Genomic DNA, 15,325 nt, shown 5'->3' with positions numbered 1-15,325 from the left:
CTAAAATGGGTTTTAAAATCACTATTAGTAAGATAATCACTGTATAATATCTGTAATGTCTTTAAATACAAGATATTTAAAGTGTAACTTTAATATACTTGCAATAGTTTCATTTTAGCACAATCAATTATACTTAAGGATATCTTTAATTGGACCTCCGCACTACTTCCTGATATGTAAATGTATTTGTAGTATACTTAGCATAAAATAAATGTATTTCCAATACATTCTGGTATATGTATTATTCACTAGGTGAGACCTTCTCATTAACAAACATAGCTTAGCATTTGCAGGTCAACATAATTGGTCAAATTTCAACAGTGACAGAAAAACTCTGTTCATGTTATCATTTAGAAGTGACGTTTTGGAGAAAGGCCACGATACACTGGACTTATTTTTGACATTTGACGCATGACATTTATAAAAGACTGAGAAAAATACAAAGGAACTGGTGTGTGCATACACACGTGAACTCTGGCCTGCTGATGAAGAGTATTTCTGTCAGTCTGAATGAAGACTGGGATCAATGGAGTATTCATTTCTCTGAGGAATCACTTCCTGTCTTTTCCTCTTGCTGGACACTGTTAGACTCACTGGGCTAGTTTACATTCTTCCGTGGTTCATGGGTCATTATCAAAATGAATATAAGATATCAAAACCTAATAAATGCTTAATTTACAAATAAAATAATAATCTTAAGAGCGACTGAATCTTAAGATTTTTTTTTAATGATCAAAGCTTAAAAAGTCACAACACTGGCAAGAAGAGAAAAAGACGTAACAGGAAGTGGTGAGACAAGACAAGATGAGAAAAGAGAAAAGACATTATATGGCCTGATAAAGAAGAACCATTGATTCCAAATCTGACATCTGAGGAAAATAGAAGGACCCAGTGAGACAAGACAAGACAAAAACTGTTGTGAGTAAATCTCACTTTTAGCATTTTCAAAAGAACAAAAGGTGTGAGGTGAGATGAAAAGATTGAAGAAGAGGAATTACATCTCTGATAAACAGATGGGAAAGGAAGCTGAGACAAGCGGAGACAAGAAGAGAAGAGCTGGGACGAGAAAAGGAAAAAAAGAGAGAACAATTTTGTGCAAATCCCAGTTTTCAACAGGCAAAAAAGTGGCACGGGACAGTAAAGGGTGAGGTGATGATCACTTTGGACTTTTTCACTTTGGAAAGAGAAAAAACTGAAGAGATTGGACAGGACGAGGTGAGATGAGATAAGATGAGACAAGAAAAGAGACAAGATGAAAAATGACTTTGCCTGATGATTAAGAAGAATGACTGAGGACAGGTGAGACCAAATGAGATGGGATGAGAAGAGACTTTGAGCATTTTACAAGAGGAAACAAGAAAAGACAAGAAGGAGTTAACTGGGACAAGAAGAGAAATTAGAAATTACATTGACTGGTAAAAAAGAACTATTGTGTGCACATTTGGCAAGATGTGGTCTTGTTTAGAGGCCTTAAGAAAATTGTTTTGGAAAATGATTGCTTTTTTCATTTGCTTTTTTCACTTGTTACGAGACCTCCCGGAAGCAGGTCCCTGCACGCCCAATAAAATAACCGAGATTTATGTGAAGGCTTTGCAACCATGATGAAATGGCACTCTACCTCAAGCAAGATGAAAGTTATCATCTGCATCACATTGGTGTTTTGAAAATACCTCCCTCTCGGACAGAGACCATTTGCCCAAAGTGGATTACTTTGCCTAAGCAATGCATGGAAATTTAAAAAGCATGCAGCTTCTATTGCTAAAAGAAAAATGGGATCTGAGAAGATGAGGTGAAGCGGCAGGCGGATCCTATTCGTAGAGCACAGACAAGGTCCCCTTGCTTTAAGTTTGCCCACCTTGTTTCTTAGTTATGTCTTGAATCTTTAGTTAAAGGGATAGTTCACCTAAAAATGAAAATTGTGTCATTAATTACTCACCCTCATGTTGTTCCAAACCTGTAAGACCTCGGTTCATCTTCTGAACACAAATTTAATCTGTTCATCATATAAAGCGATCGAGTCTCTTTAGAAAATGTAGACTAAACCACCAAATTCATATGGATAACTTTTACAATGTTTTTAAGTGTCAATGTGTCAGTTGCGTAGCGGTCATTCAAAGATCAAAAAGATCTTCATCTGTGTTCCGAAGATGAACAAAAACCTTACATGTTTGGAATGACATGAGGATGAGTAATTAATAAGAGAATTTTAATTTTTGGGTGAACTATCACTTTAATTCAAAGCATTACTTCAGAAATTACAATGTTAATTTCCACTTTTTATTGCTGGCAGGCCTTTCAAGGAAAAAATAAGTAACGTGAATTTTTCGATCACCAGGAACATGACTTTAATATTGCCTAGGAAATTAATGAGCTCATTTCTAAAATTGACCAATCTCAAAAATGAAGCAAATGTGGCCAATTTGAGCAAAATGGGAGCCCTCAGCTCTGAATGCATTTCCAGCTGTCTACAGTAATTTGTCAATTAATCGTTTCTATCCTCCTTTTTCTAGACATTCGTGAAAGTGGGAGCCCCAAACCGGTGATGGTTTTCATTCATGGAGGATCATACATGGAAGGAACAGCAAATATGTTCGATGGAAGCATCTTGGCCAGTTACGGCAACGTCATCGTCATAACCGTAAACTATCGGCTTGGTGTGCTCGGTAAGCAATTCTGTTTTTGCTTAACTTTACCCGTCATGCATCAGGGTTTCCTGGTCCGTGCCCCATATGATATCCTCTGAATGGCTTGTTCTAGCTTTGTTTCTCTACACCGAGGTACAATTTTCCTTCAGTGAAAGATGATTTAGTTGCCTGTGAATAGCCTCAAGCTCATAAGCATAAAACGGGTGAAGTGGCAATGCTCTCTACAGCGGCGCACAAGCATGAAAACTTATTATAGAAAAGTTTGCTGTAGTTGTACATGATTTAAGGTGATAGTAAATACTGGAACTATCAAAGCTTTATGACCTTCCACTTTCAATTGCAATACAACAACTCTAGCCCATATGCGTCCCTGTCTCTTTCCTCATTGCTATTCCTCTTCCTCTGTCAATTATCATTTTTCAATGCAACAGATTTGTGGATAGAGATAAAATTGTGTATTTTTACTTAATGATTGTGATTGCCTCAAGCAAATGGTGCTGGATTTATTAATAAGCTTTGGAGAGTTTCTCCAAGAATGAGGTGCTTTCCATATTCCAGTTGAAGCATCTGTTATCAAGGAAAGTTAAGTGTTATTTTAGTGATAACACGGCAAAAAGTGCCGTTTTGATGAATTATCTTTTGCAGCCGCTGCTTTTCTCAGATTGCTTCATTATTTGTCTGTGAGGTTCTTACGCAAATGTATCATTGTGTTCATGACAGATCAGTCAGTGTTTTCATTATATACAAATTCCTCAGTTATTGACAGTTATTATTTCCGATTGAAATGATGGAAACTCATAGATTAACTCATCTGATGCCTGTTTTATTTTACTGTGCTTAACATAACTTATGCAGTAATGCACCTGTCTTAAGAGTGAATTTGTACGGACTAGAATCAGGGATATGACAAAGCCAAGTATAAGTATTTATAATCTTTGATTTATGATAGCAAATAACTCTCTATAAACATATGACACTGATCAACTTAGCCCATCTGTACTTTTGGGGGTCATTTGACTGCAACTTAGCATCAGTTTTCAGTCTAATCAAGTTCATAACACCATACATACCAAAATAGTGCTTGCTTAATTTGAAATGAGCTGGATGGTTATTGGAGGAAAATATGGATATTGTGATGTAGGGTCAATTTGATCTTCAGTGGTAATAGCACATAATGCAATGAATGTCTGTCAAACCGATGACTTGTCAAGTGAACAAGAGTCATAGGTCACTACAACTTAATAATCATGAAACTGATTCATTTGTGGGATGTTTGTTCAAATAGGCTTGTTAAAAAAACATTATCAGCTGTTGCTAGTCCTACAAAGGGCTTTTATTGTCCATTTAATTAAGCTGTTCACATCTGCACAATATAAGTCACCATTTTGACCAGTATTAGGGTGCTGGCAGATGCTAATATGCTGGTGGCATGAGACATCTGTTAGTGTGTGTCTTTATACAAATATTCAAGAATGAATGCGTGAATTCTGAACTTATCATCAGTTATTTGCATCAGAATCATCACAGTATATCTCTCTGTTAGTAAATGAGGCTCAGTGTGATCTTTCTCCCTTAATGATTCAGTTCACAGCCATCTTCCATCAATCGCCCTTAGCTTTTTATAACAAATCCACTGCTGATGATTGGCTATTTTTTTCCTAGCTAAGGCACACATCCATTAGGGGGTTTGAGCATGTGCCCGTATGCCACAACACTTAATTTATTGTTGCTATGTTTTTCTCATAGTTGTCTGGGGTTTGGCTAAGCTCTGGAGCAGCCTTTGGGAAAGGTGCTGTAATGGTGAGAGGGCCTAATGGATTATAGCTCTGCACACAGTCTGAGTGTCATTATCAGAACTGTTGTAGATTTATGGAGCGAGTCGCTCTCGTCATGCCCCCCTGAATAAAACTGCTCTCCGACAGCTAATCAGCTGGCATAAGGGCCTGTTTTACCGAGTGCCACCATCATATTTTTTAGGTGGTGCTGGTGTCCTATTCCTCTTTAGCAACTATCCTTCAAATCCAGCCAATAACATCTAAAGTATATAACCTAAAATAGCACCATACCTACAGTAGCGCGGTTCCATTAGCAAAATTTAGGTAATATTTACAGTGAACATGAGCGAAATCTGAAATTTTGCTGAGCAATGATAAATTCAGTTCAATTCAAAATGTATGTATGCTTTTCACTATACATATTGTTAATCTGCTCTGAAGAATGTCCGGGCCGCACCAATCTAAAATCATAAATATCTAACAGGTTGAATATTTACAATCAGAAATCTTGTTTGGGAACCTCAAAAACAAACATGCTTACATTCTGTAGATTGTCACATGGAACGAAATGATACCAAATCAGAAAGCGAGCTGACTGAAGACTTCATCCAATCTCATCTTTTTCCATTTTTCCAAGAATTTTCTGTAAAAAGCAGTCCAAACACTATTATCGCCATTATTGACTATCGTCTGCCATGTTTGTTTACTCTAAAGTCACCACAAGTTGACCACAAGAGATTTTGCGGGATTTGGTTGTTTGTAAATGGAATCTGTTAGTATGTGATGTGGTGTCTTTGTCACATTATAAAAACACTATAAAAAAACATTTAATCTAAGATCTTGTTGTGGTCTCTCAGATTTTGAAAATCTAATAAGATTTAAAAAAAACTTAGTGTGGGTCTTTAGTTAACGTCATGTATTCAGTTAAACAGACACAAAGAACATGTTAACCCAGAAACACATCAAGCCGACGTTCGGCTGTCAGGCAGTTTTTGTTCGTTTTCTCAGTATGTTCCGCTCCATCGGCTGAAGTTGGCCCTCGTTGGCTTTATTTTTGGAAACCGTTTTTTTTTTTTTTTTTTTCGGAAAACGTTTGGCTGTTCAGCTAGTGCCACCTGCTGGTACAGAAAGGCATTTCTTCTTACGCAGGCGCAGAACGGAAGTGCTACTTGGCCATCGGGTGTCGAGCGTCGGTTTGGTTTGTCAGGGCTACTTTGGACCCAGACGCTACCGATGTGAGCAAACTCCGCAGTCTGCTTTTGTCACATTTTTTAACAAAGAATAACTTCTGTAAGAAATGTAGATATTTCTCATTGTTAATGTTAGTTAATGCATTAACTAACGCTAACTAATGAGACCTTATTGTAAAGTAATACCTATTGTTCTTTATAATTCTTTTCCACTTTAATCTGTTTGAAACAGTTGACTTTATTTTTTTTTCTATTACTTTATTTTATTTATATGTTCAGAGTACTTTTTGTTACAAGAAAAAAGTTATTAAACCTGTTATATTACAAACATTTTTGCAACTTATTTCAATATCATGAAAATACTGTATACCGTGATAAAAGCTTTTTATCGCAACATGAAATTTTGATACCATCACATGCCTAGCGCTCATAATGATTAGAAAATATGGAAAATTTAACAAAATAAGAATAAGAATTGATAGTTTTTTGTTGATCTAAAGTTGGCATCATCTGAAGTCTTCATATGTGATCTTTTGCGAATTTATCTAGAAAAACAAATTCTAGCAAATAAAATCAAATTTGTGACCAGTCACGGAAAGTAGGGACACAAGTCAGTTCTGGGGCATTTTGAGTTATTCAGAAGATTCTGAAATTGTAGTCTCCAACCTTTCCAACAATGTGTAACACATGGAAATCTGATAATATTTGGAAGTTGTGGCCATTTGAAGGTAGGCACTCAAAAAAGCTCAAAGGGCAGAAAATGACCTAAAGATTTTGCAGTTCTCGCCTGTTCTCACCTGCTGGGAGTGACAATAGGGCTCATTTACATCTCATTTAGATAAACCATACCCCCTGTAAAGCTGCATGGTTGCATAGCAACGACAGACGCAACGGGAAAAATCGGACCGCATACTATTAATAATAAAGGATAATGTGCATTGTAAATGTCGGTAATTTATCTTTTCTGACATTAGAACTTTTTGAACAGGATTCTGTGATAACCGTATAGTCCTGGTTTAGACCTCAGTTAGTGGTTATACCTGGTTTGAGTCAAAGGATTAAAAAAAACCTGTACATTAAACTCTTCAATACTTTTACTTTTGACTTATAACGCACATTATACGGCTACGGATACTTTATACTTTTACTTATGTAGGAATTTAATCTGATACATCTACTATTACATTAGTAAATCCTTGTTAAAAAGTAGTAAGTGGCTAAAATTATTAGCGTCACATTCAATTCAAGAATAGTAAGGTTTACATGAGCTAAGTCATTCACACCAGTCAATTTAAGCAGTTTAAGCGTTATTCAAATTAACATGCTAGCATTACCATCTAAAAGCCCATTATAGTAATGGGGGGTTTCGGCAAGTGATACGATGCTAACGATTACAATTAAAACGACAGTCCTGAGCTAGCTAATAACAATAGACACATGAGATAACATGTAGCCTACGTGTTCTTAGAATGAACACAAAACGACAAACTTTGATTTTTATGGAAACTCACCCCATAAGAAACAGAAAAGATCTTGTTGCCTCCAAAGAAATAAGTTGTTTGGGCACACTTTCTCTTTGTCGAGGTCTTCTTTGTGGATGTAACCATCTCCAAAGTTTGCACTATGCATCTGTTTGCCTCTAAATGTCCAATAATTTGCATGTCCTGCCACTCTTTTTCCGCAGCTAAAGAATTCAGCCATATGTTGTACTTCAAAACATTTTCGGTGTAACGGCCACGGTTCAGCTCGTCTGCGATATTCTTTGCGGCGTCCATCTTCATTTAATTTTGATATCGGCTAGAGCCGGCCAGAGCGCTGCATACTAAGTAGCCACGCTTCCCTTGGAGGGCGGCGGCAATAACAAAAGAAACAAAAGCCGGCGTATTCGATTCCAGTATGGAAATACAAACAGACAATGACTCGCCCCTACTGCGAGATAGAATCTCTGAAAAACAAGCCGATTTCAACCTCAAAATGTACGCTTTTAAATAAACCAATACTGCTATCTAAAACACAGAGATGCTTCTTCATGATCTCAACTAACAGATTCCGCAAAAAAACGAAAATCACCAATTTTGAAAAAAAAAATAAGCTTCTTTTTCAGTTTGCTCAATAGTTGTGCTGCCGACTTGTGTCCCTGGTTTCCGTGACGGGTCACATTTTCACACAAACCTGCTAAAAACCTTGGTTGGTTTCATATGGTGCTGTCCTGGCCAAGCTGGAGTCTACCTGGTTTAGCTAAGTGGCTAGCTGGTATTCCAATGCACAAAACCCTTCTAAAGCCAGCTATGGTCAGATAAGACCTCAAGCTGGCAGATATGGGGCAACTTTCACTTTCAAACAAGCTTAGGCTGGTTTATGGTGTTATTTTCCATCAGGCAAATTACCCCTGAACTTTTTATTGGGAACAAAAAGAGATTTTCATAGAAGACGAAGAATAATAAGACCACATAATGTCTTCTAAAAATATTACATTTCATTCTTGAAGGAGCGTCGCTCTTTGCTTACGAATGACACACTGAGGTTATGTATTTTTAAAGGGACGTCACTCTCTGCGAGTAGATGACAAACTGAGTTACAGTAACTGTTAACTAGATCAAAATTGATTTGAGTCATCCGCACTTGTTAGTCAGTATGCGCGTGGTTAGCTGGGTGCTGTGCTGGTGTAAAGCAGATGCAGTCGTCGGTGGAGGTGTGTGTGCTCGCGTGCCAGTTAGTTCGGTTGTTTTCTTCTTTGTCAAGACTTCACCGCACTGCTCACCCTGTAATAATTGGTTTGTTGTTTTGCTTTAATCATTCCATGTGGCCTAGTGTTGAGGATTATTATTTTTCATGCTTATTAATTTTCTTCTCCCTTGAAACAAATGCCCCTGATGTTTCAGTTTCATTAGTCTTTTGCTTTCTCCATCCTCCACCTCTCTTGCTTTCTCTCCACGTTTTTTTGCCTTCAGCACTGCATCCTTTATCACCTACTTTCTCTCTCTCTCTCTCTCTCTCTCTCTCTCTCTCTCTCTCATTCCATTCAGTCATATGCTTGCTTAAGTGTAAGCATGCCACAGGGTCTTTAAGGAAGCATGTATGATGTCTGACCCTATTCAGGAAGCAGTGTGTCTGGGGAGATGCTTCATTGGAGGGTGTTTATTAATCTTAACAAGCGTTTAACAACTCTGTGGGATTGTCCCATCGTCCATTATTTTGCCTCACCAATGCTTGCTGCTATTGCTGGCTGTTCGGGGCTCTTGTTGAGTCTTGTGGTCAGTTTAACCCTACTTTTGACCTAAGAAACCACACACACCTGTGACCAATTGAAAGTCAATAAAAATATAAAAATGTATGACCTCATGATTATGGACCTTTTTTTCTAATCGTAAAGTGTATTATGATAAAGTTTATTATGTAATATTGATAAAGGACATTTATTTTGTGTGAAAACAATTAAAACAGCCTGTTTATAATAGAATATTATAATATAATTGATTATAATATTTTTATTCAGCAATTGCATTTTGCTGAAATGCTGTTTTTGCTGTATTTATCAAAGAATCCTAAAAAAAAGTATCACTGTTTCCACAAAAATATTAATCAGCATATAAGAATGATTTCTGATGTATCATGTGACAGACTGGAGTAATGATTCTGAAAATTCAGCTTTGCCGCCCCCAAAATAAATTACATTTTAAAATATATTAAAATAGACTATAGTTATTTTAAATTGTAAAAACATTTCACAATATCACTATTATATTTATTGTGTTTTTAATCATACTGTATATACAGTACTGTCAAAAGTTTGGAAACATTACTATTATTAATGTTTTTGAAACTATTTATTTATTTATTTGATCAAAAATACAGAAAAGCAGTGATATTGTGAAATATTATATTATTACATTTTAAAATAATGGTTTTATATATATATATATATATATATATATATATATATTTTTTTTTTTTTTTTTCAGCATATTAGAATGATTTCTGAAGGATCATGTGACACTGAAGACTGGTGTAAAGGCTGCTAAAAATTCAGCGTATATATATAATATATATATATATATATATATATATATATATATATATATATATATATATATATATATATATATATATATATATATAATTATGTATTTTCCTACTTCTTCATCTTCTTTCTTTAGATTTACAGTCTATAAGACAGTAGGCAATATGTCTGCCTATATAATATGTGTTTGTTGTAATGTATTACTGCCACTTCTGATCTTGACCCAGCTTTCATGCTACGCTACAGATTTAATAGCACTACCCAGATTTAGTAGTCTACGTATGTGCATTTGCATTAATTTAAGTGATGGGCCTCATTGGTCGTGACGGGTGGATGCCTTGGTAGAGGGCGAAAAGGCAAGCGACAGAGTACAGAGGACATCTGCCATCAGAGAGGCTTTGCCCTGTGAGCGCCGCTAACCGAAAGGATTAGTTCAGCCTGCAAGAGTGCAGCAGATGTCCATCTGGGCCCACTCACTCACGGCTCCTCCTCCTCTTCTCCAAAGTCTCTCTCTCACTTCCTTTTGCTATCTCTCTTCCTCGCTTCCCGGTTTTGGCCTGGTTCCACTGACATGTAGATTGCCCCAGGCTAGACTCGATGTAGATATTAATAAGTAGTCAAATTTGGTGTGCTGTTGAATCCACAATGGAGGTTTGACATCATGATTTCATGCATTCCTGGACATAAAGCATGAGTTAATGATATTACGGTGACACTTTTCTCTCTGTAGAGTATCATAATCCTCAGGGATCTCAGGAAGAGACAAGGCTACACTAGAACTTGAATTGCCGATGAGAGTCTGTTTGACGTCAGATTTCTGTTTGTTTCTGAACTTAGATGTGCAAACCTCACTTTTAAATAGGGATGTCAAAAGTGCAGATTCTTTGCTACCAGGATTATACGCCATTCAGAACTGAATTGAGAAAGATTCAGATTGCTGAATTACAACAGAATGCAGAATTTCAATTCAAATTTGAATGCAAGGAAGTAGAATTAAACTAAATTGAAATTCATTGAATTTCATAATTGTACAACTATTTAACTAGAAAGGCCAAGACAAACTTGGAATGTTGACTAAACAAAGCCATGTTTGAAAGTTTGGGAAATAAGTTAAAGTCTTAAAGGCTTACATCATTCAAAGGCCTTACATTAAATTTAATAAATTCATGGTGGATGATTCCTTAATTTCTGTGAAAAGTGACATGTGAAGGCCACGTACGGTAACACATACTCGGAATTTGTCCGAAGCTTTTAACCAAGGTCACCTTTAAGACAAGCCAATTCACTTGGTGGCCATCTTTGAAATGCTTCTTGGGCATGCAAGTGCAGCTCCTATATCCAAAGCACATCAAATTCTGTTTGTCAAGTGTTCACCAAATCACCAATGAAATCTGACATCAACGGTCTCATAAATTTTGTTTCTAAATGCTCGATTCATGACAAAAAACTGTATTTTCTATTCATCAAAGAATAGAAAATGTATCGTGGTTGCCACAAAAAAAAAAAAAAAAAAAAAAAAAAAAAAAAAAATATATATATATATATATATATATATATATATAAAGGACCTGTTTTCAACATTGATTATGCTATTTGCTATTGAACACACTTCATTGTTTAGTTCATAAACTTAAGGATTAATATGAATATTAACAAAATAAATTAAAACAGTAGCATGTAGCCTTTAGGTGTTAAATAAACATTGATCAGTAATGGATTGGAATGACTTGACAAGCAATTGAATTGCAATTCAAAGGTGTGCATTAGGGGACAGTCATGGCCTAATGGTTAAAGAGTCAGACTGGTAACCCGAATGTTGTGGGTTCGATTCTCAATACTGGCAGGAAATGACTGAGGTGCCCTTGAGCAAGGCACCTGACCCCAATAACTCCCCAGGCACCACAGCAAAAATGGCTGCCAAAAATTGGATGGGTTAAATCAAAGACTATAGAATAACACAAGATGCATCACTCGTATTATTATGAATAGGAGAAAGTGCAACGGGCAATATGGTGGAATAAGTCCCGCCTTGTAAATAAGAGCCAATCGCCGATTGGTAAAGTCATCACGTCACTGCAGTGGCCGTTAGAAGCTCCGGTTCCTATAGAAACAATCAGACGCGCGCCTCCAAAATGAGACACAAGAGATGCACATTTAGGATTGCGCATGCGCACCAGCTTGATCCAGCCTGGAAAATTCAAAAGAACACAATTTGTCAAGAACATAAATCTTTTGTAACATTGACCCCAAACTTGAATGTAAAATGGAATTGCAAAATGGAGCGGACAGGAACTGAGCTTTGGACCAAACAATCGAACCAAGTAGAGTAGTTTGGGGGAGGGAGTTATCTATTTTTTTAGGGTGAATTAACTGCCTGTACCCTTGGGGTTTTATTTATTGTATCAGGGAGAGAAATTGACCTCAAACCGAGTTGCATTTGAAGATCCAGTAATTTACAGCCCAGAGTGCGCAGGAGTCGTCTCCAGCGTCTGGGACTCGTTGTCGGGATGACCACCCTCACTCGCAGCCACACTGCAGGGTCTATTAGGCAAGAGGGTACCAGCAGATGGATGCGTCCATGTGCCTCCATCCATCTCTGCCATGGAGCCAGAGATTAGTCGGGTCCGCTCGTGGGTTTTTTCGGCAGGGAACAACTGCCACTGCGGATGATCAAGGTGCTCGCCGGGATTCACGCAGCGCTGTAGCTTCTGCCGGGGGAAAACAGATGGACATGTTTAACACCTTAGAAATGGACTACGCTGCAGGACCAAAGCCAGGGAACCCTCTGAGCCAGGATGGATTGCGTGTAAAACTCTGAGGGTGGAACAAATCTTTGGTTTGGTGCTTAGGTTTTTACCCCCCATGCATTACATTCAATTACAATTCCCATGGAGATTCCCTAGAAATGCTTTTCCCTTCTACCTAACTGGTTTGGCACATTTATGTTAAAAGGATAGATCATCTAATGGGATAATTCACCTTATTATTTACATGAAACATAAAAGAAGATATTTTGAGAAATGTACATAAAGTGGAAATCAATGGGATCCAATTAGGGCTACATGGTAATGGTTAAATAATAATGATTATTTCTAATATTACTTACAATAATTCCAAGATATGTTAATTTTTTTCTTTTAAAACAACAAAGAATATTGTCTATTGTAGCACAGAGGTTGCAGAAGTGCATTTATATAACAATGTAGTCAAGATTCTTAAGAATCTTAAGAATTCTTTTCGAAAGAAGCAGAAATCACGACCATGATTAAAATATTAGTAATTGTGCAGCCCTGGGTCCAATGCCCACTTGTTTTATGCCTTTTGACTTTCATTAGACAAAAAACTGTTGAAAAAGTCTAAATATCTTGTTCTGTGTTCCACATAAGAAATAAAGCCATGCCAGTTTGGAACGGCATGAGAGAATAATGACAGAGTGTTCATTTTTTGGTGAACTATCCTTCTATATCAGTGATATTCTTTTGGGTGGTGTAAACCAAATGTTTCCGCTTGCAGGCTATATTTCTTGCCATTGTGGTCCTCTATATTGATTTACCAGTCTTTTAACTCCAATACTCATTTTAGAGCTCAGAACAGGGGACACTTTTGGAAAATATTTTTTTTTTGGCTGATTTTCTGTCAGCATTTTCAGCCGCACTTTTATCAGTAAGGGCAAGACAGGACAAGGCGCGTTTGTAGGGAACAGTCGGGGTTGTAACTATCTTGGGGTTTTGATATTCTATGTCCTATGTACTCTGGAAGTAAGAGATAAGTGAAATAAGCCTTTTCTACTTATAAAGGTCTGCACATGGATCTAGGGTTCGTGTGTACAGCCGCTGGTACGCCCACATCTCACGTTGAGATTGTAAACGGGACTCTGGATGATCCCTCTGCGATTTTGAAATACCTTGAGGTTTGATGGTCTTTCCATCTTGTCTGTTTATGGAGCTTGTGTGGACTGGAACATGCTCGATTATCAGGATTAAGATCACCACATACTACAGAACCTTGAAGTAATTCATCTCAGTCCTTGTAACTTGCCTCAATCCTTCATTGAGATTCATTTATGATTTTGTTGCTGAGGAGATCCACAGCTGTAAATTTCCACCAAATGCAGTTAATCAGAGGTTAGCCTGTAGCCCGAACAGATAAAGATTTATATCTCTAGTCACCAGCCCCAAGCTTCTTGGCTCTTGTAATTTCGTTTATTCTGTTTGGCCTCAACAAAATCTTATTTACTCCACTGGTTTCTGAGCTACCTGCTTTTTGCGTGTTTGAAATCTCCAATTCTAAAGTCTTGTGAAGTTTTATGTGGTACCCGCTAGCGTTCAGGACACCCCCGTTGCCTCCGTGTTGCTCGGGGGCCCCTTATGGCGTTGTGAGCCAATTATATTATAGCTATTTTATCTAGAATGATTTTTTTTTTTTTTTTTTTTTTTTTGCTACACACAAGCTGCTTCAAAGCAAGGAAAGTTTTTAGAACAGAGCTACATTCTCATTTTAAATTGAATTGCACTAAAATGTCATGTGGCCTAAGTCATTCAATAGAAAGTGTTTAAACATCCTAATCATTATTTTCAAAATGCGTATGTATGTATTTATGAATTTTGTTTCATACCACATGACATTATACAACCTGATCTAACTTGGTTTGCCATTAAAAAAAAGAAAAGACAATTAATCTAATATTTAATGAGACTTACTGACCTTGACAGACAGTCATGGGTGTCTGTATGGGTTATCTCTATGACATAATTTCCTATTTAATTTTTTTTCCAGCATATTTCTGCATCTTGGTTGCACCAAAATGACTTTGATTTGGAGGACAAAAGTAAAATATTAATAAACAGTTTTGTTGATAAAAAAATATATATAATCATTTTAATACATGTTAATAAAGCCACACCTTAAGAAAAAAAGTGCTTTTCACTACTCTCAAAGTGTATGATTGCAGGAAAAATATACATGTTTGTATTGAACATTGATGGAGCAACAAATTTTGTGTGAAAATGTGGTTCATTTTGTATAAAATCTTATAAATGTATGAGGTGGTAAGGGTGGCCTTTTACCCCACACATGGGATAAAAGGCTCCCCAGCATGGGGTAAAAGGCACACAGTATTCATACAAATACTTTAGCTAAAATATGTTTTTTTTTTAATAATGTCTAGGTTAATACTTGATCAAAAGAACCACTTTAGCAGAGTTTGTACTAATTTCTGTTTATTTTGATAAATAAAATAATTCATTTGTGTTCAATAAATATACTGTCATTAAAATAGGCCTATAATATAAAAATATATTTTAAAAATACAGAAACAAAATTACTGAAAGCATTGAAGGAGATACCATAATATTTAATATAGATTTACAGTAGTAACAATAAATAATTTTTATTATGAAATGATAATATATATATATATATATATATATATATATATATATATATATATATATATATATATATATATATATATATATATATATATATATATTTTTTTTTTTTTTTTATAAATATATCTTTTTTTATCATTAAATATGGGTATTATCTTTAAGATGGACACCCAATTTGATATGATATTTGCCATCCAAATCTAACCATGTCATGTCAACGAATGGAAAAGTCAGTCAGCTATTCATTATCATGTTAATTGTGTCTTTTGCCCCAACAACAGAGGCACTTTTTACCCCAAATACC

At 36.3% G+C, this 15,325-nt stretch overlaps 1 protein-coding gene across 7 annotated transcripts in view; it reads left to right on the top strand.

Annotated features, from left to right (window-relative positions):
- The window catches only part of nlgn1 (neuroligin 1), a 269,285-nt gene that overhangs the window by 90,961 nt on the left and 162,999 nt on the right, over positions 1-15,325 (top strand). For all 7 annotated transcript variants that reach the window (XM_067387357.1, XM_067387358.1, XM_067387360.1 and 4 more), the window contains one exon: positions 2,511-2,663. In XM_067387357.1, the coding sequence (XP_067243458.1) occupies positions 2,511-2,663 (153 nt within the window). The remainder of the gene's footprint in view (positions 1-2,510; positions 2,664-15,325) is intronic.

This window comes from Chanodichthys erythropterus, chromosome 6 (assembly GCF_024489055.1).
Source record: "Chanodichthys erythropterus isolate Z2021 chromosome 6, ASM2448905v1, whole genome shotgun sequence".
Taxonomy (NCBI): domain Eukaryota; kingdom Metazoa; phylum Chordata; class Actinopteri; order Cypriniformes; family Xenocyprididae; genus Chanodichthys; species Chanodichthys erythropterus.
The sequence above is the reverse complement of the archived record's forward strand: the minus strand, read 5'-3'. Positions and strand labels throughout refer to the sequence as shown.